The sequence below is a fragment of the Myotis daubentonii genome, chromosome 2 (genome assembly GCF_963259705.1).
Source record: "Myotis daubentonii chromosome 2, mMyoDau2.1, whole genome shotgun sequence".
In the NCBI taxonomy this organism is placed as follows: domain Eukaryota; kingdom Metazoa; phylum Chordata; class Mammalia; order Chiroptera; family Vespertilionidae; genus Myotis; species Myotis daubentonii.
Genome location: NC_081841.1, coordinates 199343903 through 199370962, shown reverse-complemented (window position 1 = coordinate 199370962; position 27060 = coordinate 199343903). Strand labels below are relative to the sequence as shown.

The 27060-nt window shown below is 49.3% G+C and overlaps 1 protein-coding gene and 1 long non-coding RNA gene across 2 annotated transcripts in view; one reads left to right on the top strand and one right to left on the bottom strand.

Annotated features, from left to right (window-relative positions):
- LOC132228651 (uncharacterized) overlaps positions 1-7227 on the bottom strand; it is a 16547-nt gene extending 9320 nt beyond the window's left edge. The window contains exons 1-3 of the long non-coding RNA XR_009451395.1: positions 7091-7227; positions 1517-1777; positions 679-790 (exon numbers count right to left, since the gene is read on the bottom strand). This is a non-coding gene — a long non-coding RNA (uncharacterized LOC132228651). The remainder of the gene's footprint in view (positions 1-678; positions 791-1516; positions 1778-7090) is intronic.
- On the top strand, positions 7177-27060 carry EIF4EBP1 (eukaryotic translation initiation factor 4E binding protein 1). Its single transcript, XM_059685418.1, has 3 exons — positions 7177-7401; positions 23734-23913; positions 26624-27060. Exons 1-3 carry the CDS (start codon positions 7257-7259, stop codon positions 26653-26655), a joined length of 357 nt encoding a protein of 118 aa, XP_059541401.1. The 5' UTR covers positions 7177-7256; the 3' UTR covers positions 26656-27060.

Sequence of the window (27060 nt, the reverse complement as noted above, 5' to 3'; positions counted from 1 at the left end):
TGAGTCCGCCCCAAAATTCACTGGGATGGTAACTCCCAATAGGATGGCATTTAGAAGTGGGGCCTTTGGGAGGTAATTAAGTTTAGAGTAGGTCGTGAGGGTGGGGCCCCCATGCTAGGGTTGGTGTCCTTATAAGAAAAGGAGATCAGAGCCCTCTCCTTCTGCCACGAGGGGACACAGCAAGAAGGTGGCCCTTTGCAACCCAAGAAGAGGGTCCTCACCAGGAAACAAATCTGCAAGCGACTTGATCTTTAACTTCCCCACCTCCGGAACTGAGAAATCAATGTCTGTTGTATAAGCCGCCAGTCTGTGGGCTTTTGTTACAGCAGCCCAAGCAGATTGACTGACCATCCTTGCCCCCACTGTATCCTTTTCTCTCCTTGGGACGACTCCCCCCACCCCCACCCCCTCTTCTCACATTAAAAGCTGCTCTCAGATAAAGATCCCATCTAGTTCACAAGCTCCTCAGCTAACTTGAATCACTCTGAAGTTTGGGAATCACTGGGGTAAGGAAGTATGGGCCTTGGACTAAGTAGGTTATAAAAATATTTAAAGTGGGATTCTGAATATGGGCAGGCTAATTCCCCCTTTCCCCTGCTTCATTTTCCTCTTATGTGAAATGCAGAGAGTAATTCTCGTCTAGATTGTGGTGCGATTTAAGTGATTTTTTTTTTTTACCAGTCAAACCTCTTGCCCATGGTGCAGGCACAGAGCTGGGCCTCAGGAAGTGTTCGTTTCCTTTCTTCCTTACTTGTAGAGAATACCAAAGACAGTTTACAGTTAGCAGAACCTTTTCGTTCAAAGAGAAAAGTTAAAATGGGAGAATATCAGGCATCAACTAGTGAGTAGAAGAGGTATTTGGGGTCTGAGGGTGGGGAAGGGCATTTGGGGACTGAGGACCTTGATGAGTCACATTAACCATACGGAGACTGTGGACACAAGTCACAATCCTCACCCAAAGCAAGAAGAAGGCCTCAACACACTACCTGCGCTGGGTGGATCTGCTCAGAACTAGGGTTTGCTTGCGAATGCTTTCACACACACCCTCCCAATTTTTCCTCTAATCCACTTGTGCTGGAATCTTCTGTTGCCTCTTAAGATTCACTCTCCACCCTTTTCCAGCCTGCTCTGTGCCCCAGGAAGTTGGACTATAAGGCAGCATCAATGGGCTGCCTTGTCCTTTGTCCTCCAGCTGGATTAGGACACCTGGGAGCTGGGCAGGAGAGCAGAGGGCAGGAGGCCAGTGGAGCATGAGTTTCTACTTCCTATTCCCTCCCTGTGCCAGCCATATGGTGGCAGCTCCATATGGTGCCTCTCCACAAATTTGTGCTCTTTCCCTCCCTCCTCCCCTCCCTCCCTCTCTCCTTTCCTCCCCCCAACCCTGAATCCCAGTAACCACACTCCCCTTGTTCCTTCCGGCCCGGTCTGCCCCAAGTACCAAGGTTTCCATTGTGGTTTTCCTACCTCTAGCCCACACCTTCATAAATTGTCTCTTTATTAAATCTCCTCAAATTACCTAGTTTGAGTGACACTGACTGACCATCCATGAAGGCGGGTTAGGTCCAAGAACCTGGCATCCTGCTGGTCCCTGGTGATTACAGTGCTACTGTTCTTCAGTTGCCACCAAAGGATCTCTTTGTTGTTTCACTCTACTGGCCAGCACACAATACCTTCTGAGACATCTCAGGTGGACACACCCAGGGCCATCTGCAGAAGGGCAACCCCAGGTAAATCGCCTCATGGGCACTCCCACCACTCCAGCTCCATTGTGTTGTTCCTGCAATGGGAAGAAGATGATTAGCAAGGAATTAAGCCTAAGAACCTGCTCTTGAGGTCCAAGTAAAGAGTGCAGACCCTACTCTGAGCCAATAAAATGTTTTTATAAGCCCTTGAACCCAGGAGACATATTAAAACATTGACTCCACCATTGGGAACCTTCATGTTTGTTCATATGTCCCATCATCATGGCCCCATGATCTTTAGAGGCACCTGTGATTTTTTGTATGACAAAGGATTCCTGTATTTTCTGCCCCAGATCAAGATTCAATCCTATATAATAAAAGGGTAATATGCAAATAGACCGAATGGCAGAACAACCGAACGAACAATCAAAGCGTAATATGCTGATATGCTAAGGCTGCTCAAACACTCGCTATGACATACACTGACCACCAGGGGGCAGATGCTCCGACCAGTAGGTTAGCATGCTGCTGGGGTCCAGCCAATCGGGACTGAGCGAGATGGGCCGGACATGCCCTGGAGCCCTCCTGTGGTTCCTCCCTGGCCCAATTGTGCACTAGTGGGGTCCCTCAGCCTGGCCTGCACCCCCTTGCAATCCAGAATCCCTCGGGGGATGTGGGAGAGCTGATTTCAGCCCAATCCCGCAGGCCACTCCCCTTGGGAGGGCACCAGACACAGGGCTCATGGCTGGCGAGTGCTGCTGTGGCAGCACAAGCCTCTCCCGATTGGGACTGATTGGGCACAAACCTGTGGCAGGCACAGTGGGGCTGGCAGGCACAGTGGGGCTGGGATGAGCAGGAGTGGCAGGTGGGAGCTGCAGGTGGTGTTGGACTGCAGGTTTCTGCCCGATCCCTGGAGGCCACCCAGAGGGACCCCGCCTGTGCACGAATTTGTGCACCAGGCCTCTAGTCATTTATAAAAGACATGATAAGGAAAACAGGCAGATTCTCCAAGACTGGAGAGTAACAATATGGTTGAAAAGAAACAGCTCTTACAGTGAGAAACAGACTTGCCATTGAGTTTATGGGAGGCAAAGCAGAATTGAGAGTTATGGTGTCACCACTGATGAGCACCAAAGGGCTGGATGTTGGGAGGCCTAAAGGAACAGAGTGGAGGTATTCATCAGCCAACATCTTGGGTTTGCAAGCAGGGCTATCCAAAAAGACCAAAGAGCAGAGAGAAAAACAAAACAAAACAAACCAATAGCAGAGAGAGAGTACAAGAAGACAAACATGTTGATGGACAGGGACCCCAAAGCCATTCCCCAAGCACAACAGGCCTCTCCAGGCCTGCTTGGGGCACCTTCATTCCAATCATATCAATTAACCTCGCAAAGCATTTCCTGCCAGAAGACCAGGCCTGCATGCCTGTGGGTGGTGGAGAGCGAGACTGCACGCAGTGATACTGCGAGTCCATCTGGAATGGAAACCAGAGCTCCAGAAAGGCTGTGTCTATCTCAGAGGCAGGCAGCAAAGAACATCCCTTATCACACAAGAAAGTACAGGAGCCTCCAAAGGCCACTGGGGCCACGGTGACAGGACTAACAGCTAATGTGAAGGACTCCCAATGTGGAAGGGGGAACACGGTCGGTCAACATCAATAACATTAGGAAAGGATTAAAACAAACACACACACCAAGTCACTTTTCTCCCACTACCCCCTCTTCTCCCCCGCCCCCCCCATCCCTTCCTAGCCTGCAGGGCTTTAGAAGTCAGTCTCTACTTTGGTGTAGCTCAGTGAATCTGAAAGCAATGGCTCCTGCCACTTCCTTCCCAGGCAGCCACTCCTGGGGACCCTCTCGTGGGACTCCCCCACACAGGTCCAGCTCAGCTGTATGAGACACACACCAGAGAGGGCCAGTGCCTGCTTAGGGCTATTCTTAGACTGGGCCTGTGTGCTTGGTCGGCTACCCAGATAAATTCCACTTAAAATGATAAAAATCAGCCCCTTCCCCCTCCCTCCTACAGATCAAGTAGAACAAGATGGGATGGAAACTATTCACTCTGCATCCCCCTCCTTATCTTTCTTCTGGAAAACATTCCTCCACTCATTCTGCTTTTGTTCTTTGGACCTACAGCTACAAGTGCTAAAATAGCCATAAGCTAACAGATTTAGAAGAGCCTTGAAAGAAAGACAGAAATAAGTGATTTTGGCCCTGGGCAGCTAAGCACCCGAAAGTATCATCAGTGGCTTCCACATGCCATTGGTGCCACCCATTAAGTGTCTAAAAGGCAACTCTCATCATGTACCTGCCTTATAGGAGCTGATATGTGCTTACGGACTTGATATGAATGAGTCCCTGCTCTATAAAGAGGCAGAAACCACCATAGACTAAAAGGTTAGGCAGGAAACAATTCGTCAGTGAGTTTGTCAAAGACATAAAATGTCACTGCTTGAAACCAGTAAGTTTTGGCCAGTGTGGCTCAGTTGGTTGAGCATCTTCCCATGCACTAAAAAGGTCACAGTTCGATTCCAAGTCAGAGTGCTATAGGGACGTCTCACCGACATGAGAGAGGTGATATCGGACAGGACAGCCCCCTGAGTCAGTGTAGAGAGCTGTCCCCAACCTTGATCCTTGTCTTCTCATATAAATGAATTTATACAAGAGACCTTGACTGAGTTATGAAAATCCAATTTATTGAAGCAATTAAAGCATGCATTTCTGTTGAAAAAAGCAAAAGCAAAGCAAGCAAACCTATACATCTGACTTATGAAGCATAGACAGGCTCTCAGCTAATCTGAAGAGCAAGTTGGGTGGGGGTCTGAGGTGTTATATACCCTCCCAGCTATAGGCTTCAAAATTTCTCTGCTGACTATTTTGGTATAGACTAATTCTCAAGGTTCCTTTTTTTTTTTTAAATAAGTTTTTATTGATTTCAGAGAGGAAAGGAGAGGGAGAGAGAGATAGAAACACCAGTGATGAGAGAGAACCATCGATCAGCTGCCTCCTGCACGCCCCCCACTGGGGATCGAGCCTGAAACTCAGGCATGTGCCCTTGACTGGAATTGAACCCGGGACCCTTCAGTCCGCAGGCCAACACTCTATCCACTGAGCCAAACCAGCCAGGGCTCAAGGTTCCTTTTTTAATTTTGTTGTGGTCCTCCCAGCATTCATGAAAAGGACCTGGTAACTTTATCTTGCCAAGCCTTGAAACTGCTGGCTTCTCTGCTTAGAAGGCCCTAAAAACTGCCCTTTTTTTGTTCTTTCCCCTTTCCCCCTCCCTTTCTGCATTCTCTCATTATGGAGGTTTTTTAACCATTTGTTCTATGTCCTTGGCTGGGGAAGATAATGGCTTGTTAGTTACAAGCTGGCTGCAAATTGCCCACACTGTTTGGCCTTGTTTTAACTTTCCTGTCTCAGATTCCCTATTCCTTCTGCCCTGGAATCCTGTAATAAGGGCACATGCCAAGGTTTTGGGCTCAATCCCTGGTCAGAGTGTGTCAGGGGTAAATTCAGGAGGCAGCCAATTGATTTATCTCTCTCACATCAATGTTTCTCTCTCCTTCTCCCTCTCTCTCAAAAATCAATAAAAACATTTTTTTAAATTAAAAAATCCCATAACATTTTAATTATGAAAAAAAATAAATTGCCATTGCTGGGGGTTCTCAGAAATCTTCAGAGCCACCCTTCTCAACTGACAGAAGATTAAATTGAGGCTCAGAAAAAGGAAGGGACTGGTCCAAGACTGAACAGCTACATAGCAGCACCACACCCCTCATGCCAGGCTATTGTGCCTCCTACTGAGTGTGGAGCCTTTGAAGCAGGCCCCTTCCCAACCATCTCAGCCACCCAAACAGGCCCAGCCAATGAGGCACCAGAGCAAACCCCCCTTCAAAACAGTTCTTCCCAGGGGAGAATGGGCTACTGGCCTGGAAGGGAAGTGAGACTGGGTTCCAGTCCTGCCTCAGGCTTTTCACAGCTGTGTATTCTTGGACAAACCCCTCTCCTCTCTGGGCCTCAGTTTTTTGTTTTTGTTTATTTTTGAATAAGATGGACCTGGATAGAGTTAAAATTTGGCAATTCCGTAGCTTTCTGGGAGGAAAGTTCTGGGAAGACCTTTGGGATTGCTTTCATATCACCTCATTCCAGAGCTGCGCTTATCCAACAGAAATATACTGCAAGCCGTGTATATATATACTAGTATATGTATTTAATATTTCTTATAGTCCCACTGAAAAAAAACCACATGAAATTAATTTTAATAATATATTTCACTTAATATAGTCAAAATACTATTTCAACATGTAATCAATATAAAACAAATTATTGAGATATTTTAATTATTTTTTCATACTAAGCCTTTTAAGTCTAGTGTGTATTTTACTGTTGTGAATGTGGACTAGCCATATTTCAAGTGCTGCCCAAGCACACGTGGCCAGTGGTTACCTGACTAGACAGTGTAGGACTAGATTTAGCTCAGGAGTGACCTGGGGCCTCACTCTCCTGCGGTCCATTCTAACTCCAAAGCCACCAATTTTCTTTATAAAAAACAACAACACTAAATCATGTCGCTCCCCAGCTTAAAAGATCTCTGATATTTCAAGCCTTCATAGGGCAAATTCTGAACACCCTGGCAAAATTGAAAAAGACCCTTCACAACCTGGCCCCAAATTTCCTTTTAAACTGTTCTCTCCTTTCCAAATTGTGGCCACAGTGGCAGAAACTGTTCTCTCACCCAACAGGCTTTTCCATTCTCCTTGCATTTTTCTCTCTCCGCTTAGGGCTCTCCTTGAAGATTCATGCCTTCATTCAAGGAGTGCCTTCTAAATGTCAGGCAGCCTGCGGGCTTTTGGACCCAACTCAAAGAGCTACAAGGAACCTTCTTTGATCAACTCTTACCCCTCCCCCTACTCGGCCTCCCCCGATTGTCCAATCCCACCCCGCTCCACCTCGTCCTTTAGCCACAGCGCCCAGGTGGGTGATCTGTTCACGTGTCCTTCTCCCACACTCTCCCCAAAACCTTCTTGGCCATTTCTCCAACGCCTGCCACAACGTGACTGCTCAATACACCAAGGAGGGGGTGAATGGCCAGTCAATCCCGACTTTCTCATCTGAGGAACTAAAGCACGAAACTCGGATGGTTGAAGGGAACAGCCGGCCCGAATCCCTCGTGCGAGTCTTCCCCGAGAGGCGCTGGTCGCCTAGGTCCCCCGACAGAGCGAGGAGACACGCCCCCGACCCAGCGACACACGAACCCATCCCGCCTCTCACCCCCCACGCCCGTCCCTGCCAGCGTGGCCAGGACAGACCCCGGAGCGCAAGGCGCACGATCAAGGGGTTGTGGGGGGCACGTGCGCGCAGGGGATGGTCAACAGGGGGCCTCCCATCTTGGGACGCGGAGGAACAGACCTGCCGGGAGCCGCTCGGAGGCGGGAGGGGCGGCGGCACAGCCGGAACTACAAATCCCAGGGGCGGTGGAGAGAAAGAGGCGGAAGGGACGGCCCGGGGCGGGGCGGGCGAGGCTGCAGCGGCAGGAGGGCCACGTTCTGGCTGCTGGCACTACGCGCGGAAGACCATGTCCGGGGGCAGCAGCTGCAGTCAGACCCCGAGCCGGGCCATCCCCGCCACTCACCGGGTAGTCCTCAGCGACGGCGTGCAGCTCCCCCCCGGGGACTACAGCACCACCCCCGGCGGCACGCTCTTCAGCACCACCCCGGGAGGTAGGCGCCGGCTCGCGGGGTCCGGGTGCGGGCGGGAGGAGGGCGGGCCGAGCGGAGCTGGGGATCGACCACCGCCCATTGGACGGGCGAGCCGACCCCGGGGCGCGGGGACTGGGAAACACGGGTGCGGGGTTTCAGGGAGGCAGCGAGGTGACCACCGGGAGCGAGCGGGTGGCCGCGTCCCGTTGCCTGCTCTCTGGGTGCGTCCTCCGGAGCCGGGACTGCAAACTGCCCCATTAGTTCCCTACTTCTGGGAGGTGGCTGAGCGCCCCCCACCCAAGCAGATAGGCACGCTTCCAGGATTGCCACTTGCCGAGGCGTGCTGCACCTTGTGGGTGGGTGTTGGGGGCAGTTCTTAGGCGTTGGGATCAGGGTGCCCACGGGTCAAGGAGAGGACTGGCCTGGGGTTGGTTTTGGGTGGGTGGGTGGGGAGGTTCTCTGTTGGGATAAATGCCTCGTGTAGAGTCCTTTTTCCTTCCCGAGGCACCCCCAGTTTTGCGTCGGGCCAGCACCGTCTGACGGAGGTTCTGGGCTGAGGGTGCTCGCCTGCCCCTGCAGCCTCGCCGCCACCTGTGGCAGATTGCCCACTTAGTGTGTGGGAACCCCGCCGAGGGACCCGGGGTACGGGCAGGGCTGTGCAGAAAAACACGTTCCTCCCTCCGGGGGGAGGGGGGACCCGTGTGACCTCCCTGAGAGTGGATGAGGAAGAGGAAGCTGAGTTGGCACGGGTTGGTGCCAGCTTTGGGCTGCCCTCCGGAGCCAGGCATTCCCTCCCAACCCCGGAGCCCCGCCGCGGAGGCGCTGATGAAACCTGCCCGCTTGTTTGCATAATGAAATCCTCCTCGTGGCTCACGTCCCTCCCATCGTCGTGTTGCCCTCACCCCTTTTGCCTTTCCTCCTCCTACACCCCCCTCTCCTGTTCCTGCTCAAACTACTAGAAAACGGCCACAGATCCTGGCGCTGCGCTGAGACAAGGGTGCGGGTGGGGCGGGGTGCAGCCGCATCTGCCAGCGTTGGGGGGCCACATGCTTATTTTTTCAGGCAGCTGTCCCTCCTCCAGCGAGGTCTTGGGCTGTTTAATCCAAACCATGCCAAGTTAGAATTGTTAGGGGATCTTAGATGTTCTTGTCCAGCCACGCCGCCTTCTTCTGCAGACCGTGGCACCGAGGCCCAAAAGCTTAAGAACATGTGTCCATTGTCCAATGTTACACCGTTTTCCAAGCTGGACAAGAAATAGCAGCCACCATAGTGGGAAAACTGCTCTCTCTCTCCTTTTAAAAATGACGCCAGCAAAAGTTCCCAGGGACTCTTCCTGCCACTCTTGACTCAGATTCCCTACCCGGCTGGCCTTTATGTAGCCCATGCTGCTCTGCTTTTTCTGTGTCCTGATGTGTCTTTCAGGACCTTTCCCTACCGTTTGGGGGATTTTCTCAAGTGAGGGTGTGAATCTGCTGTTCAGGGTGGACCCCGAGGCAGGCCTGAAGGCTCAGGAGGCCCTTTTTTGCACCCTTTATTGCCAGATGGGGAAAGATCAGGTTGGAGGCGATACCCAGCAGTACTGTTTATTGGGAACTTTCCACTTCTACTTTGGACTGGGAAATGGGTGTTTTTTGGCAGACCACAGCAAATCCTCCTTTCTTTGAGGGTCTTTACTTGGGAGAGAGGGGAAGGGGCTTCTGCATCAGAGTGTAACCAGGAGAAAGCTAGCAGTGCCAGGAGCCTATAGACCAGTCTTTCTTGTCTGGGGTGTCCAGTGGGGCAGGCACAGCTCACAGTCCATAACTGGAGACTCCTGGCTTGCCTCTGCCTCAGTTAGCCACCGTGTGAAATCTTCCTCCAAAACACACTCTACCCTAACTCAGCGGTTCTCAACCTGTGGGTCGCGACCCCTTTGGGGGTCGAACCAGGGGTCGCCTAAGACCATCAGAAAACACATGTATAATTACATATTGTTTTTGTGATTAATCACTATGCTTTAATTATGTTCAATTTGTAACAATGAAAATACATCCTGCATGTCAGATATTTACATTACGATTCATAACAGTAGCAAAATTACAGTTATGAAGTAGCAACGAAAATAATTTTATGGTTGGGGGTCACCACAACATGAAGAACTGTATAAAAGGGTCACGGCATTAGGAAGGTTGAGCACCACTGCCCTAACCCTTTGCCAGGGCAGAGAAGCTTGAACTAATGAGAAACGGTCATTCTGTTGCATGCTGTTTTTCAGTCTTCTGGGGGCAGTTGAGTTACCTGGGGTCCTCATTTAAATGCAGACTCTGATTCTGTCGGTTCTGGAGTAGGGTCCGAAATTCTGCATTTCTAATTAGCTCCCAGTGATTGCTTTAAATACCACACTAAGCACAATGGTCCCTTATCCATGGTTTCACTCAGCTTGGTTTCAGTTATCCATGTTCCAAAAAGATTTAGTGGAAAACTCCAGAAATAAACAGTAAGTTTTAAATTGCACCTCATTCTGATCACGATGACATTTTATGGCATCCATCTCTGTCCACCTGGGGAGTGAATCATCCCTTTGTCCAGCATATGCACGCTGGACATGCTACCTGCCTGCTAGTCACTTAGGGTTTGGTACTATCCGTGGTTTCAGGCATCACTAGAGGTCTTGGAATGTGTCCCCCCCTGGATAAGGGGGGGCTACTGTACTCAGAAATTAGTAGAACATGACTTCCTTCACCTTTTTACACCTTGGGGTCTGGCAAAAAAAGTGATGCTTCTATCCAGGTAAACTTCTCTTGAGGTTGGGTTGGGCACCAATCTTTAAACCAGGGTCTGGAGCAGGGGTGGGCAAACTTTTTGACTCGAGGGCCACAATGGGTTCTTAAACTGGACCAGAGGGCTGGAACAAAAGCATGGATGGAGTGTTTGTGTGAACTAATATAAATTCAAAGTAAACATCATTACATAAAAGGGTACGGTCTTTTTTTTTTTTTTTTTTTTAGTTTTATTCATTTCAAACGGGCCAGATCCGGCCCGAGGGCCGTAATTTGCCCACGGCTGGTCTGGAGGGAGGGTCTGCATGGGGGCCTGCACTCATTTCCAGGAGATGCCAGGAGCTATTGAAGTAAGTGTCCAGCAGTCACTCTTGCTGAATGGTACTGCAGTGTTTGTCCCTGGAGGAAAAGGAGCAGCCGTTGATTTGAGCCATCTTCATTCCAGTGACTCCAATTTACTTTCCAGGGTCGTTTATCACCACCATCAACACCACACACACACACACACACACACACACACACACACACACACGCACGCACGCTGAGCCACTGATCTGAAGTTAAATGTCTGGAGAACTTAAGAGGAATTTGCTGAAGGGAGTGTCGTTTATGGATATTTGAGCCCATGGAGTCTTGAAAATCTCCAGAGCACCACAAACCAGCAGAATGTTCGGAATGGGTCAGAAACCTTCCTCTGTTCCACCCCTCCCTAACTCCCCTCCATGTTCCCAGTTCCATGTTAGACATTTGACCCCAAAGCCTTCACGGGGTTGCTTGGGTAGTAGTCATACTTAAGCCCTATACCTGGATAAACTTCATCAGAGGTAAGCAGGTAGGGCTACAGGTGTTAATGACATCTTGTTTGGTTAGACAAACTTGTGCCCAGGAAGCTTACCTTGGAGCAGCTCCCAAGTGTTTGGCTATGGAACAGAGTGCGGGGAAGAGGGGTTAGGTCACTGGGCACTGAAGCTAGAGCACCCGTGTCCTGAGGCCTTAGTTACATAGAGGAGACTACATCTCACTATTTTTAAAAATATATATATTTTATTGATTTTAGAGAGAAAGGGAGAGGAAGAGAGAGACAGAAACATCAACAATGAGAGAGAATCATTGATTGGCTGCCTCCTGCACGACCCCCACTGGGGATGGAGCCAGCAATCCAGGCATGTGCCCCTGGCTGGAATCGAACTTGGGACCCTTCAGGCTGTAGGCCGGCGCTCTATCCACTGAGCCAAACCAGCTAGGACTACATCTCACTATTAAGGACAGGTTAAAAGTAGTTGGACATTAAGGCAGCGAGGGAAATACAATGAGCCTCTTTTCTTTTTTAATTATTTTTTCCATTGATTAAAAAAATTTTTTTTTAATTCTTTATTATTGAAAGTATTACATGTCTTCCCCACCCCCCCCTTACCTCTCCCAGCCTGCTCCCACCTTGCAGCACAGGATGGGCCTCTTTTCACACTGACCTTAGTTTCCTTTTAAAGCATTTAGAACATTCCACACTATGTCCTCATGAGAGACTTGGACAGGGTCTTAATTGTAGAGCACCCCAAACTCCCTCCGATGCCCACAAACCTCCCTGTCTTTAAGGCACTTACCACATCCAGAATTGAAATTAGTCTGACCTCAAGGGATTGGGTTTCTAGTTGAGGAAGATGAAGACATACTTGAAGTAGAATTATAAGCATCAAAATTGTATCTATAGAGTGAAGCAACTAGACAGACACCCCCAGCCCTGCAACCAGTAGAACTTGTATGATACTCAAGTGAGAATTGCCCACTGAGTGTAGTCACCCTGGTAAGCCTCGCATTCTGACAGTGCAGACAGAGCTGTTGGATTTTAATTGCATTCAAAGGTTTACATATTTTTTTCAATATCCTCAAAGGTGGTGGGGCTTATTATTTGTAAGAGGAGTTTGATTTTCTTTTTCCTGGAAGAGCAAAAAGTTTTAGATTACCAAATTCGGTGAAAGGGCCAGCAGGGTGGTACCATCTTTATCAGTTGGTAGTGAGGCGTTTACACGTATGGGACTTTATTCAGTGTCGTTCCAGAAGAGAAGTTAGGAAGGAGATTGTATTGAAAAAAGGTTTCCCAAGGTGAAAGTTTTTAATGAAAGTGGTTCGTTTGTACACATAGATTCTTGCATGCTCAGACAAATGAAAAACCTGTTACTTTCTGGTCTTACCTAGATCCATGCCAGTGTTTTTTCTCCATTATGATTCATAATAAATGAATCATGTGTATTTGTTTACGTGTTTGTTCCCTAGGTTGGCCAGGGAGTTCTTTCAGAGCAGTCTTACTCATCTCTGTATCTCCACAAGTGAGTGCCAGGTCTGGTGTTTAGGATGTGAAGAGTTGAGAAGAAGCCTGGAATGAACCTATTCTCAGGCCCTGGCCAGTGTTTGAGCATTGTCATGTGCACCAAAGGGGCACCGGTTCAATTCCTGATCAGGGCACATACACAGGTTGCCACTTTGGTCTCTGGTCTGGGGAAATGCCTGAGGCAACTGATCAATGTTTCTCTCACACATCGATGTTTCTCTCTCTCTCCCTCTCCCTTTCCCTCTCCCTCTCCCTCTCCCCCCCCCCCCAAGTCAATAAAAAAATTTTTTAAAAAATGCATTATCAGGGTAACCTAGTTTCTTTACCAGGCCTGGGTCTGAGCTGGCTTAATGATAACATTTACAGGGTATAATTGTTTATCTTGGGATGTCCAAGGGGCAGAAACTCTGTGAACTTTCCCACTTATTCCAGTGTTACAGATAATAGTATTACTGATATTACTTTCCTCAGTTATTATTGAGCAGAAAGTAGAAGGAAGTGACTTCTTTATACTGAACAAGTTAGTTTTGGGCCAGGGTCTCAGACAGTGAAATTGATGCTCCTTATTTACATGTTTGCAACCAGCATCACTGACTAGGCAGGAGCTGATGACATCTGCCCATGTCATTTGGGTGCTGAAAGACATGGGCAGATGTCATCTCAAAAGGGGCCTTGTAATCCAATGTCTATGCCCATGAAAGTTCATGAGAGGGCTCAGAGACCAGGCCTCGATTATCGCCAGCTGCCCAGAGATACTCGTGTTGATGAGAATGGCCGTATCACTTGGCTGTTGCTGTCTCACGAGCCATCACAAAGCTAGTAATGTCAACAACATTCCCTGAGCATTCCTTGATGATTTTGCCTGCACTCGCTCATGTGGCTGCATACAGTTGGCAGCTGGATTGCCCTTGGCTAGAAGGTCCAAGATGGCCTTACCCACATATCTGGGGCATTGCTGGGGACACCAGGAAGGCTGGGAGCTGTGTCTCTTCAAGACTCTAACCTGACTTATTTAGTCGGCAGTTTTCAAGACCTCTTAGGGCTCAGGCTTAGAAGTCACATAAAACATCACTTACACTGTATTCTGTTGGTCAAGACACAGGGCTAGTCCAGATTCAAAGAGAGGGGAGCCCTAGCCAGTTTGGCTCAGTGGATAGAGCATCCGCCTGCGGACTGAAGGGTCCCAGGTTTGATTCTGGCCAAGGGCATATGCCCAGGTTGCGGGCTTGACCCCCAGTAGGGGGTGCACAGGAGGCAGCCGATCAATGATTCTCTCTCATCATTGATGTTTCTATCTCTCTCTCTCCCTTCTTCTCTGAAATCAATAAAGATAAATTAAAAACAAAGAGAGGGGAAATAACTGCCTTGGAATGAGGGCAACCATGTGTGTGAATAAGGATGGGAGGAGTAATGGGGACCACGTTTTCAGACCATTTTCCCTAAGAGCCAAAGCTCAAAAAATGGTCTTTGAGGGAACTTAACTGGCCAGCAGAGCCAAGGCCAGGGGTAGAAACAAATCAGAATCACAAGCCTGTGAATCCGCTCTGGGTTTAAGAACAGAGGACACCTTCCAGAAAACATTGAGTCATCGATCCCATGCCCCATTTCCAAGGCCTTTTGTCCAGCTCCACAAAGCAAACCATACAGATGGGGCCATGATGCCAGACCACTGGGTAATGCATTCCACTTTCTGTCATGCCTGCCCTTACTCACCACTACCTTCTCTTTCCCCTTCAAGTGGCTGGGCTTTGGGGACACTCTTCAGAGGAGCCCACACTTGCTCTGTCCTCGCATTTGAACATCCTTAATTTTTGGCAATAGGAGGGAGTTGAGTTTTTGAGCCCAGCATTCTAAAAGTGGGTGGGAGTAAGAATACCAGGAGGTACAGGCGAGCTCTGAACTCCCTTTGGTTTCCTGGTAATGCATATAGTGTGGAAGTTAAGAACTAGGTCTCTTGCCAAAACCGGTTTGGCTCAGTGGATAGAGCGTCGGCCTGCGGACTGAAAGGTCCCAGGTTCGATTCCGGTCAAGGGCATGTACCTGGGTTGCGGGCACATCCCCAGTGGGAGATGTGCAGGAGGCAGCTGATCGATGTTTCTCTCTCATCGATGTTTCTAACTCTCTATCTCTCTCCCTTCCTCTCTGTAAAAAATCAATAAAATATATTAAAAAAAAAAAAAAAGAACTAGGTCTCTTGTCTTAAAGAGTGTGTGTGTGTGCGTGTGTGTGTGTGTGTGTGTGTGTGTGTGTGTGAAAACAAATTTCTCTTCTCAGTTCTTCAGAGTAAAAGGATAAAGCCGGCCTATATTACTTTGCCAGAGCTGCCATAACAAAATACCACAAACTGGATAGCTTAACCAGTAGAAATGTATTTCCTCACTGTTTTGTAGGCTGGACGTCAAGATCAAAGTGCAGGCAGGGTTGGTTTCTCCTGAGGCCCCTGTCCTCGGCTTGCAGACAGCCTCTCTCTTACTGCCTCTTCACATGGTCGAGGTTGTGGCCGTGGTTTGTTCCTCCGCGGCGTCTCTCTCCTATTAGGACACCAGCATATTGAATTAGGGCCCCGCCCCAATGGCTTCCTTTTAACCGAATGGCCTTTTGAAAGACCTTATCTCCAAGTACACTGAGGGACTAGAGGTTGGGACTTCAACATGAATTCAGGGGGACACAATTCACACACAAAACAGGGCCCCTCCCCTTCCCGTGTGTTTCTGTGTAACAGGAGCCATTTTAGAAGGGCACTCTCCCTGTTGGTAATGAATTTCTGGGGTCCCCTCACCGTGCTCTGTGTGGCATTTTGAAGTGTTTGGGAGAGTAAATAATTATTTTAGCTTTTTTGTTCTGAAAGTCTTTACAAGCCTTGTTCCTTCTGTTTAATTTTCAAACCAACTGGCCTTATTCCCTTCAAGGGATTTCCTTGGAAGAGAGGGACTAAGCAATGGGCCTTTGCCACTCCATGATCACCCCGAGTTGGTGTTCTTGGAGCTTCTTAAGATTTCGGGCACCCGAGAAACGCCTGGATCTTGGTTCTCTTTGCAGAGCTGGTGGGGGCCGAGGTGAAGAAAGATCTTGGACTGAGCACGTTTTGCTTCTCTCACCAAGACTTTCTCCCTGGCAAGTCAGCTCTGCTTGCCAAACAGGCAGCTCAGCCAGAAACACTGCCCAGACACCTGCGGTTCCTGCCTGGTGGTGGGCGATCCCTGGTAGACCCTGGCACGTCTGTGCACTGGCCTCCAGGTTGACCCAGAGCTGGTGAGAGCTGAATTTAAAATTGTCGGGATTATTTTGTCCTCAGACTGCTGGCTTGCTTCTGAGCGCAGGCATTCAAACCTCCCCTGACCCTGTTGTGAAATGCTCTCCCTTTCCCTGGAATGGGAACAGCAGTTCTAGGAATTCCATTCTTGTACTTTTGCTGGGCCTCAAGTCCCGCTCAGGGGAAGAATGCTTCTGCCAGGGGAGGCCCAGGGGAAGTGAGGGATGAGCTCGGCTCAACTTACAGGAGTCGCATCCAGCAGCCTTTGGAACCGTGCGGGTACTGTGGGGAGAGGGAGGAGGGATGAAGGCAGGCCTGCCTCTCAGGGAACATCCTGTTCTGGCCCAACACTCAGAAGAAGTACTGAAGACCCCTGTGATGTTTCCAGTTGCCAGTGCGACTGCCTTGCTAACTTTAAACAGAGGTTTGTGTTTAGGACTGGAGATAGGACAGGCTAGGCCTGCCTCTGGATGTCTGGGGGGCTGTGGGGGGCAGCCTTTCTAAGTCTCAGTTTCCTGTCGGTGAGTTAAGGGTATCTCCCTCTTTGGGGGACGCATGTCAGGCTGTGAGTGCAGGGTCTGGCCCACAGGCAGGCAGTGATGACTGATGGTGATAGCTGTGGTCACCTTACCTGAAAAGCTTAGCACTCATTTATGCAATACTGTACTGGCTGCAGGGGCCATCAATAATGCTCCCTGGCCTCCAAGCAGCTTCTAGCCTGCTTGTGTGTGCTCTCCTCATTGATTTTCTTCTTTTCATAGCAGTTGTGTGGTTTATTCTCACAGATGGTCTTTTCTCATAAAAGGAGTCAAGACACTCATGATCCTCTTTCATCTTCATGATGCTCCTGTGAGGTGTGGATTTTGTTGGTAACCTCCTCTGAGAGCTGAGGAACGAGTCTGCCCTCGGAGTCAAGGGGCTGGTACATGGTGGGCCCAGGTCTGAGTCCAGGCCTCTGCTGTTTGTACCACTTTAAGCACCTGCCAACAAGGAGATCCTAAAAATAAATGGCAGCGTAACCGAGCTGGAACAGACCCTAGAGATTAGTGATAAAGCCTGGCTCGGGTTCATGCTTTAAAAATAGCTCCATGAGCCTAATCCACAACCCTTGTTTACAGGTGAGGAAACCAGACCCTGGGGGGATGTCTCAGTCAGTATATACCTTCAAGCAAACTGTCCTCACCACTGGGAATGTTTGGAAAACATACCGTTCTTGTATTTGGTGCGCATCTGGAGCTTAGAGTCCCAAAAGACACTGGTTACCAAACATGCCAAAGCCAGCGGTGGTCTTCGAGGCATGTTTCTTTGAGGCATTTTTCTTTGGGCCCAAAAAGGACGGAGGAAGCCTTCCCCTCCCCACAGGTCTCTTTCCAGGGTTGTTTTCCTCTCCCTTGATTGGTCCCAGCTTTGACCGTCTACTGGTCCTCGGTGCGGATGGGACCAAGTAAATGGTGAAATATGTCACCTGAAGCCATACAGGTCATAATAGCTAGGGTTTGTGTCTACCACTGTTCTAATCCACACAGTAACCCCCTAAAGTTGGCACTATCATCATCATCATCATCATCATCCCCATTCTAGAAGAAGAAACTGAGGCGCCAAGAGATTGAATAATAACTTGCCCAGAGTGGTGAGAGCTAGCAAATAGGAGAGCTGGGTGTCTAACCACCAGGCTGTAGGAAGAGCAGCAAGTATTCATCCTGAGATGCTGCGCCCACCTGCTCTCTCCACAGGGCAGGGAACTCCGGCAGCCACTGAGCTTCTATTTCCCCACACAGACTTGTACAGCGATTCATTTAAAAAGACTTTCAGTTAGAAAATAGCCTCAGTTCTTCTCTACAGGCAGTTCAAGACCAAACCTTGAACTCTGCCTCCCCCGAACCCCCACCCCCAACAGGATCCCAGCTACACCAGTTTGAAACATGCTTTGAAATGTGGGGAATCCACCTCTGTCCTCCTGCCCTGCTGGGGGGACAAGGTTCTGGGTTCCCCTGCTCTGCACCTCCAGTCTCTCCAGTCTACATCATCCCCAATCCACCTCCCCTATTGCCCCCTCACTTTGGGGCAGTGCAGAATTGTTGGTTAGTTGGGGTGACATGGATGTTTCTCTGGCTCAGGCTGCCTGGAAGTTGGAAGACAGGGCTGATGGGGGGGCTTGGTATCTCTGTCCCCACTGGCGCACACACAGGATAGATCTCTCCCCTCTCCCTCTGTGGTCCACACACACACCTCTGTTTTTAGACTTCACACAGTTGACTGCATTCATTTGTTTACACAGTGGTTCTCAACCTTCTGGCCCTTTAAATACAGTTCCTCATGCTGTGACCCAACCATAAAATTATTTTCGTTGCTACTTCATAACTGTAATGTTGCTACTGTTATGAATCGTAACGTAAATATCTGATATGCAGGATGGTCTTAGGTGACCCCTGTGAAAGGGTCTTTCGACTGCCAGAGGGGTCGCTACCCACAGGTTGAGAACCGCTGGTTTACCGGTCTTTCTCTGACTAAATTATGAGTGTCTGAGGTCAAGAAGCTCTTACTATAGCTAACTGTTGCTTGTATCCCTAGCGCCTAGCATGGTGCTGGTACAGAGGGCTTCTGTGGGTAAATAAATGCACTCCTACATTTGGGACGTAGGATTGAACAAAGGTTGGTAATGTGTAGGTGAAGGTTAACGCTTGTCCCTGGGTTGCATAGTCCCCTTCCTTGAATACAGGATGTGGGGGTCAAGTCTAGCGTGGCCAGGGGCCAGTACACACCAGCACAGAGAGGTGCAAGAGGAGTGAGCTCACCATGCCACTTCTCCAGCCCGGCAGAGGCCCCCTGGGCTTTTGGGGGAAGTCTACCTATTTTAATCCTCACCAACGATATATTTTTAGTTGATTTTTTTAGAGAGTGGAGAGAGTGAGGAGGGGGAGGAGAGAGAGGAACATCGATGTGAGAGAGATACACCAATTGGTTGCCTCCTGCATGTACCCCAACCAGAAATCAAGCCTGCAACCCAGGTATGTGCCCTTGATTGGGAATCAAACCCAAAGGGTCCAAGGGCCATCACTCTAACCACCAAGCCAAACAGGCCAGGGCTAACCCAAAAAGTTTTAACTTGACTTACTAGAAAAGGAAATTCAGACCCTATATCCTTATTTGTTTGCTTATTGTCCTTGTATCCTTATTAGAATTTTGTATTTTTAAAAAATGCTCAATGTAAAAGATGTTCGGTTGTTTGTTTTTTGCTTTAATCCTTATCTTACCCCCCAGAGGTAGACAAACACAAACCACATACAGTTAGTTCTGTGACTCTTTTTCATACAATATATTGTGAACATGTACACTTTTCTTCTTCCAAACAGCAGCTGCACAGGCAGCATTGCACTGTAGGTCTGTCCCATGATTTATTTAACCTGTTCCTTAGTTTAAAAAAAATTAAAGTTGTGTGTGTGTGTGTGTGTGTGTAATTATACTAGAGGCCCAGTGCACAAAATTCATGCATGGGTAGGGTCCCTAGTGGCTGCCAGCTCACCTCCCTTCCCAACCCCCTGCCACCATGGCCACCACCTCTGCCGCTGGCCCCGCACCCTAGTTGAACTCCTGGTCAAACTCCCTGTTGAGGGGACAATTTACATATTAGGCTTTTATTATATAGGACTAGAGGCCCGGTGCACAAAAATTTGTGCACTCCGGGGGGGAGGTCCCTCAGCCCGGCCTATGCCCTCTTGCAGCCTGGGACCCCTCGGAGGATGTCCACCTGCTGGCTTAGGCCCGCTCCCTGGGGGGGTGGGGGTTGGGCCCAAGCTGGCAGTCAGACATCCCTCTGGCAGCTGGCAGCCCTCGGGGGATGTCCACTTACCAGCAGGGAGCAGACCTAAGCTGCAGTCTGACATCCTTAGCGCTGCTGAGGAGGCGAGAGAGGCTCCCACCACCACCGCTGTGCTGGCAGCCATCAGCCTGGCTTGTGGCTGAGCAGAGCTCCCCCTGTGGGAGCGCACTGACCACCAGGGGACAGCTCCTGCATTGAGCATCTGCCCCCTGGTGGTCAGTGTGTGTCATAGTGACCAGTCATTCCCAGTCGTTCTGCTCTTAGGGTCAACTTGCATATTACCCTTTTATTATATGGGGTAGAGGCCTGGTGCACGGGTGGGGGCTGGCTGGTTTTCTCTGAAGGGTGTCCCGGATCAGGGTGGGGGTCCCGCTGGGGTGCCTGGTTAGCCTGGGTGAGGGGCTGATGGCTGTTTGCAGCTGGTCACACCCCCTTCAGGGTGGGGGTCCCCACTGGGGTGCCTGACCAGTCTGGATGAGGGGCTGAGGGCCATTTTCAGGCTGGCCAAGCCCCTCCAGCGGTGGACGCTCTCAGCCTCTCCTTTTTTTCTTTTTTTATTCTGGGATTTATTTACCTTCTATAATTGAAACTTTGTAGCCTTGAGAGGAGCTCAGAGCCGGCCAGGGTGGGTGGGAGGGAAGCCTCCTGCTCACTCCAGCTCCATGGCCACGGCTGGCTGAAAGCAGGTATCTGGGGTTTATTTATCTTCTGTAATTGAAACTTTGTTGCTTTGAGTGGAGCTCAGAGCTGCCACAGCAGCTTGGCTTCCTCCATCATTGGGGCAAGCAAACCTCCTGCTCGCTCCAGCTCTGTGGCTGCTGGCTGCCATCTTGGTTGGGTTAATTTGCATATAGTCGCTCTGATTGGCTGGTGGGCATGGCTTAAGGCATAGTGAAGGTATGGTCAATTTGCATGTTTGTCTTTTATTAGTGTAGATTATTCTGTCTACTTTTGTATGTGCTTGATTTTTTCCAGAGTAAAAGTATTTTTTTTAAAATATATTTTTATTGATTTTCTACAGAGAGGAAGGGAGAGAGATAGAAACATCGATGAGAGAGAACATCGATCAGCTGCCTCCTGCACATCTCCCACTGGGGATGTGCCCGCAACCCAGGTACATGCCCTTGACCGGAATCAAACCTGGACCTTTCAGTCCGCAGGCCTACGCTCTATCCACTGAGCCAAACCGGTTTCGGCCAGAGTAAAAGTATTTTAAAGTTACTATATGTAAATAGTTTATATATGTAAATAGTTAAAACTCAAAAGTATTAAAAGGCTTCTAACAAAACAGCAACCTCTTGCCTCTCCCACCCCATCTCACCCTTCAGAAACAACTAACAACGTTTTTCAGCTTTCATCTATTGACTTGCTTTTTTGATAGATGATAATTTATTGGCATGCATACACCACCCTTTCTCTCCTCCTATTCTCCCAATATAATTATATCACAAAATTTTAAAAACACATATTCATTACTTTTATTGCTATGACTCTATAAGCCAACTAGAAATGGAGTTTCTATTTTTTACAGCTTAAAAACAATTGCTCTAGGGCAGTGGTTCTCAACCTTCCCACTGCCCTACAGCATTCTGGAGACTGGTGGCTCAATCTGGTGGCTAGCTGAGGTTTTTTCCCCCTGGGGAACCCCCTCTCCAAATCAGTTTCTGTAGGGCTTTATCGTTACTCATTATCCTGAAGCAGGGGAGGGGATTTGAGGCTCACCATTCAGAAAGTCAGCTTTAGCTTAATTTCCCCTCCCTCCTGGGGTGAGGAGCACATGGCAGCCCTGCATGTTATCAGCCCCCATCCCCTTCCCCATCTGCTTCTAATCCCTGCACCTCCCTGGGGTTCTCTGGGGCGGCCCCAGTGGCTTCACGTTATAACCTCCACACCCCACCCCTGCATTTAGGTGTCCCCTTTTCCCTCTCTGTTTGCACCATTCCTCTGCTCACCTTCTGTCTTTATATGTTGTGATTTGGGAACAGCTTGAGCCTCACCTGCATCCCAGCTGGATCCTGTGCTTCTGTTTCTTAGTGTTTTACATGACTTTTGAGAGGAGCAGCAGGAAAACTGCCGGGCTCTGCCATCTTGAAGCCTGTTAGATCCTCAAAAACTCTTGTTTGTAGAAACCTAGTGGAGTTGGGTCATTTTCCCAAATATGGAGAGAGGACGTAGGCCCTCGGCTAAAGAGGGTTGTGCGGAGACAGCCTGGTGTGATATCCACACTCCCCAGAAGACCTCACCTGACAGCGCCCTCCAGCACTGCTGCTCGTGCCTCACAGGGACCCCCTCTGACATCCCCTCTGGTGTCCGTTTCCTGTCCCTAAAGGCAGGCCAAGTCCCCAGCACCAGGAGGCCACAGCAACCTTCCAGCCAAGAGTTCCTATTTTTGACAATATGGAACTGTGTGTGTATTTTGTTTACGTTTTCCTCATCTCTGGGAGGTGTAGGGAATTTCCAGAAGATCACTGTTAAGCGAAGCTGTGTAGTGGTGAATCCCATGAAGGGATGGAAGGGAAAAGGCTTTAACAAGCCCAAGCGCTTCGTAGGAAACATTCCCACCACATTGATCGGTAGCTTCCGTTCCTCATCCTTCCCAACTGAATCAGAGGTGGCTTTGTGGTCTCTCTCCTTCCCTCCCCTGGGTGCCTTGTCAGCGGGCTTTCTGAACACCAGTGTCTACCCTCTGCAGCTAAAATGCCCTCGGGGTGGGTGTCTTAGATGCTACCTCTGCCATCACTTAGTTTGTAGATTTTATTAGCACAAATGAGGGTTTGGCAAAAGTAGGTTTACGGTTGTGAGTACGTGAAACACAGAGTTCATTCATGTATTATTATTGATGAATTATTGTTTTCCATACAAACAACTGTAAACCTACTTTTGCCTCACCCTGTATTAAATTATATCCTGTTATGTATTAAAAGGAAATTTGATACCACCCACTATATATGGAAAACCAGATTCGCTTGCCATTAATAGAAAGTAACTATAAAAAGAAATATAATGACAACAAGACAGTTTAAAATTCTAGCTGGATTCCCCTGGCTATGGAAGGCTTTGAACCTGAGGCTTGCTCTTGGTTGAGAAGGGAGCAATCGGCAAATGTTAGTGAGCTGTTATATTACTGGTGCTTCTGAGGGGATCAGGAATAACCTCTCACTGTTCACTGTCATTTGATGGATCAGCTGGGTCTCCCTCGAGGACCCTGAGTCCCGTACTTTAGAAAACACCCCTTTTTAAGTATCACAGGTTGGGTCCAATATGTTATTTTAGGATAGTGAATGATTCCATAAGACTTGGTCCCTACCTTAGGGTGACACTTGTGAAAAGAGAACAGAAAGAAAATGAATGGAACTCAGACCATCTACAAACCTTGAAGTGCGGTGGCGCCTCGGAGCAATGGATAAACCGGTGCCAGGGACAGAGCAGGCTGGCACGGGGAGGTGGACTTAACAGGAGACCCTTTTGTGGGCCTTTCCTCTCCACAAAGCCCAGGCAGGGACGTTCTCATTTCTACTAGTCGGGGAATGCCTTGATTTTTTTTGACCACACATTTGTAAAATGGAGTGAAAGATCCTGGATACCCCGTGAGGGTGCTGTAAGGATGGGATTGAAAAGTGAGTACAAAACACACCTTTTCCACCGTGGGACATGATTGTCCAAGTAATAACGCTGAGCTCCAAGGAGGTCGGTGAATTGGTGGGCTTGAGGGAGCGAGCGCAGGGTGTGCCAAGCTCTGAGCGGAGAAAGGACGCAGTCTGGTGGCCAGTGGGCCCCTTCTTCCATCAGAGTGCCCCTCGTAACGGGGAATCAGGGCAGTTTGGTGGCAGCAGAGTCCTAGGCACCTGAATAAGTCTCGTTCCACCTTTTATAGGTCTGTCTTTTTTTAAAACATATTTTTAAAAATTTATTTTGAGAGAGAGAGAGGGGAAGGGAGAAGAAGAGAGATTAAGAAACATCAATCGTCTGCCTCCTGCACACCCCCTACTGGAGATCAAGCCCACAACCCATGCATATGCCCTGGCCGGAATCAAACCAGTATCCCTTCAGTGCACAGGACGCCACTCAGCCTGGCGATAGGCCAGGCTTTTACAGGAGGACCTGCTGCCTGTGCTGCGGCCATGCCTCAGAGACGTGGGAAAATGAGCAGGCAGGGGTTCAAAGTGGCTCTACCAGTGTCCCTGTTCCCTTCCAGGTACCAGGATCATCTATGACCGCAAGTTCCTGATGGAGTGTCGGAATTCACCTGTGACCAAAACACCCCCACGGGACCTGCCCACCATTCCGGGGGTCACTAGCCCTATAAGTGACGAGCCCCCCACTGAAGCCAGCCAGAACCACCTGCAGAACAGCCCTGAAGATAAGCCAGCGGGCGGTGAGTGGCCGGGCTTGGCCAGGGTCTTCTTTGGGATGGGCATGTATGTGGCCTGAGAGTCCTCGCCACTAGGGGGATTTCCAGGGAGGGACTGAGGGTGACTGTCTCACCTGTGGAGCAGCTCAGAGTCCAGAGGGAGTGGGTAAGGATTGGGGGAATGGTGGTGAGAACTTTCATCAGTACCAACTTTCCCCATGAAAGGGGCCCAAGAACCACAGAAAAGATGATTTGGCCTCATCAGGTAATCTAATCAGTGGGGAGCTTAATTGAGATGGAAGAGGCCCCATATAGCAAATTTCCTAAGTGTGCCCCTTTATATAATTGTTCCTAAAGCTACACCGTGCATCTGCAACACTAGAAACACATCCACAATATTCATGTATAGGAGACGACTTTTCAAAGACATGGTGTACTTGTCCCCCAAGGAAATTACATGTCTACGGGCTCAGAAAGGCATCCAGGATGCCTTCTGTCAGGGTATCATCCACTAGTGGATTCTTGATGAATAGTAGAAACACAACCAGTTATTTGCAGGTTTGCCATGGGGTCTCTAAGCCCTTCTGATCCCTCCTTCCTTCCCGCCAAGTCATCAGAACAGCCCCCCTGGCAGAGGTGTGTGTGAATGTAATCTTTGTGGCACCGTGACTGGCTCATCAGAGTGTCTGAGCTCTCCCACTATGGGAGGATGCCGTGTAAGCACTTGCAGACAAACCGAGTCAGCCTGGGACTCGCCCGCCCTTCACCCGGAAGGCAGTACACCAGGCCCTACAGGAAGCAGCTGAGACCTCTGGCTGGGCTGGCTCTGCTGACAGCAGCAGAATCCATCTACCAGGAGCCTGCAGGACATGAATCATAATTACCTTGGGAACCCCACAGCCCAAGACAGGAGACAGTTGCCTTGCCTTTCAGGCTTGGAGAGCAGTGGAAGGGTGGGAAGAGACGCAGAGAGCGATGAGGACAGCCCTGGGTAGCGGGGTTTCCTGCAGTGTGTTAAAGGATGGAGAGAAGGAGGAACAGATTCACGTGGATGGTGGCACGGTGCCTTCTACCCCTACTTTTTGCTTCAAATCAAAGACTGGAAGTTGAGGGTGGAGGTGCAACTCCTGAAGTTTTTCTAAAAAATATTTCTATTGATTTCAGAGAGGAAGGGAGAGGTAGAGAGAGATAGAAACATCAATGATGAGAGAGAATCACTGATTGGCTGCCTCCTGCACACCCCACACTGGGGATCGAGCCCACAACCTGGGTATGTGCCCTGACTGGGAATTGAACCTTGACCTCCTCCTGGTTCATAGATTAATGCTAAACCACTGAGCCATGCCGGCTGGGCACTGCTGAAATGGTTAAGTCACCACTACGTGAAGGCTGTCCCTTGTCCCCAAGTGCATATTCTCTTATATCCCAGTTTCTAGAGCTGCTCTGGCCATAACAAATGCAGGGTTGACCTAGTGTTGCCCCAGGCAGCAACCTTATCCACAATAATAACCTAGTAGTTTCTCACAGCTGTGATGGGGTGAGATGGTAAGGGAGGGACATCATTTTTCATTTTGCCGAACTGGATGTAAGAAGCCAAGGCTCCTGGTCTTGGACCCACATATTTGTGTTACTGTAACCAGAAGAAGAGGCCAGTTGTTTCTCTGTGGGGCTAGAGCAGGCATCTTACTATGTAGAACCTTGGGCCTTGCCCAGGAGATGCTGAATGAGGCAGTTCTATTAAAAAGAAAATCTGCAGCATGAATGCCTTGGAAATTTTAATGGAAACGGGAGTGAGGGCAGTGAGTGGCTGAATTATTGCAGGGTCAATCAGAGTGTGCTGAGTGGGTTATGGCATCCTTTTCTTAACCAAAAGTTGGGACACGTGCTCCAAAAAGCTCTATGGAATAATTAAGGACTATTTTTCTATGACATTGTATTTATGTCAATTCACAAGTAATCATTCATTCTTATAAAAAATAATAAAAAGTATTCAGAATTCAGGACTATCACCTCTCCTATAGGAGACCTGGCCTCTGTGCTTTAGGGATTGGGGAAGAGAGCACAGCTAGACAGGGCACCTTCAGATCGATGTTTCCAGGAATACCTAGTGTAGTCCTGCCTTCGCCTCCATTCTCCTTGGCAACATAAATTTGGCCTCTGCTCTTCTTGTAGGAACACCAGAATGAAAAGATAACACATCTCCCTGGCTTCTAAAATGTCAGTTCTAGTGGTTGAGCGTCAACCTAGGAACCAGGAGGTCACAGTTCGATTCCCAGTCAGGCTGCGCTTGGGTGGCAGGCTCGATCCTCAATGGTGGTGTGCAGGAGGCAGCCGATCAATTGGTGGTTCTCTCTCATCACTGATGTTTCTATCTCTCTCTCCCTTTCCTTTCCTCTTTGAAATCAATAAAAATATATTTAAAAAAATAAAAATAGCCCTAGCTGGTTTGGCCGAGTGGATAGAGCGTCGTCGGCCTGCAGACTGAAGGGTTCCGGGTTTGATTCCGGTCAAGGGCATATGCCCCGGTTGCAGGCTCAATCCCCAGTAGGGGGCATGCAGAAGGCAGCCGATCAATGATTCTCTCTCATCATTGAAGTTTCTGTCTCTCTCTCCCTCTCCCTTCCTCTCTGAAACCAATAAAATATATTTTAAAAAATAAAATGTAAAAATAAAACAAATGTCAGTTCTACCAATCACCATTGCTCACCTGGCCCTCTGTCCTTTCTCTCACCAGGTGAAGAGTCACAGTTTGAGATGGACATTTAAAGGACCAGCCAGCAGATCGAGCAATGCCTCTGGGCCTCTCTGGCCCTTCTCCGGAGAAGCGTCACACCGCCAGTTATCATCCTGGGCAGGCACTGGGTGGGGGTCCACCACCCCAGTCCTCTGCTCCCTCAGTCAGGGCACCAGTCCCCCCTTCCTCTTGGTGAACACCAGCAGATACCTCTTTGTGCCTCCATTCATGCAAGAGCTGGCACCCCAAGGGAGTGACTCTCAAGAGCACACACCCTGCAGCCTGGGGCCAGGAAGTGGACTTGGAGGAGCCCTTCTGAATGACCATCGGCTCTCTTCCTCTGAGGGCACACCACCCCTTCCTTAAGTTGGTGTGCTTGGGGAAGTCCCCCTCCCCTACTTCCTCAACAGAGGAAATAAAAGCCACCGTTGCCCTTG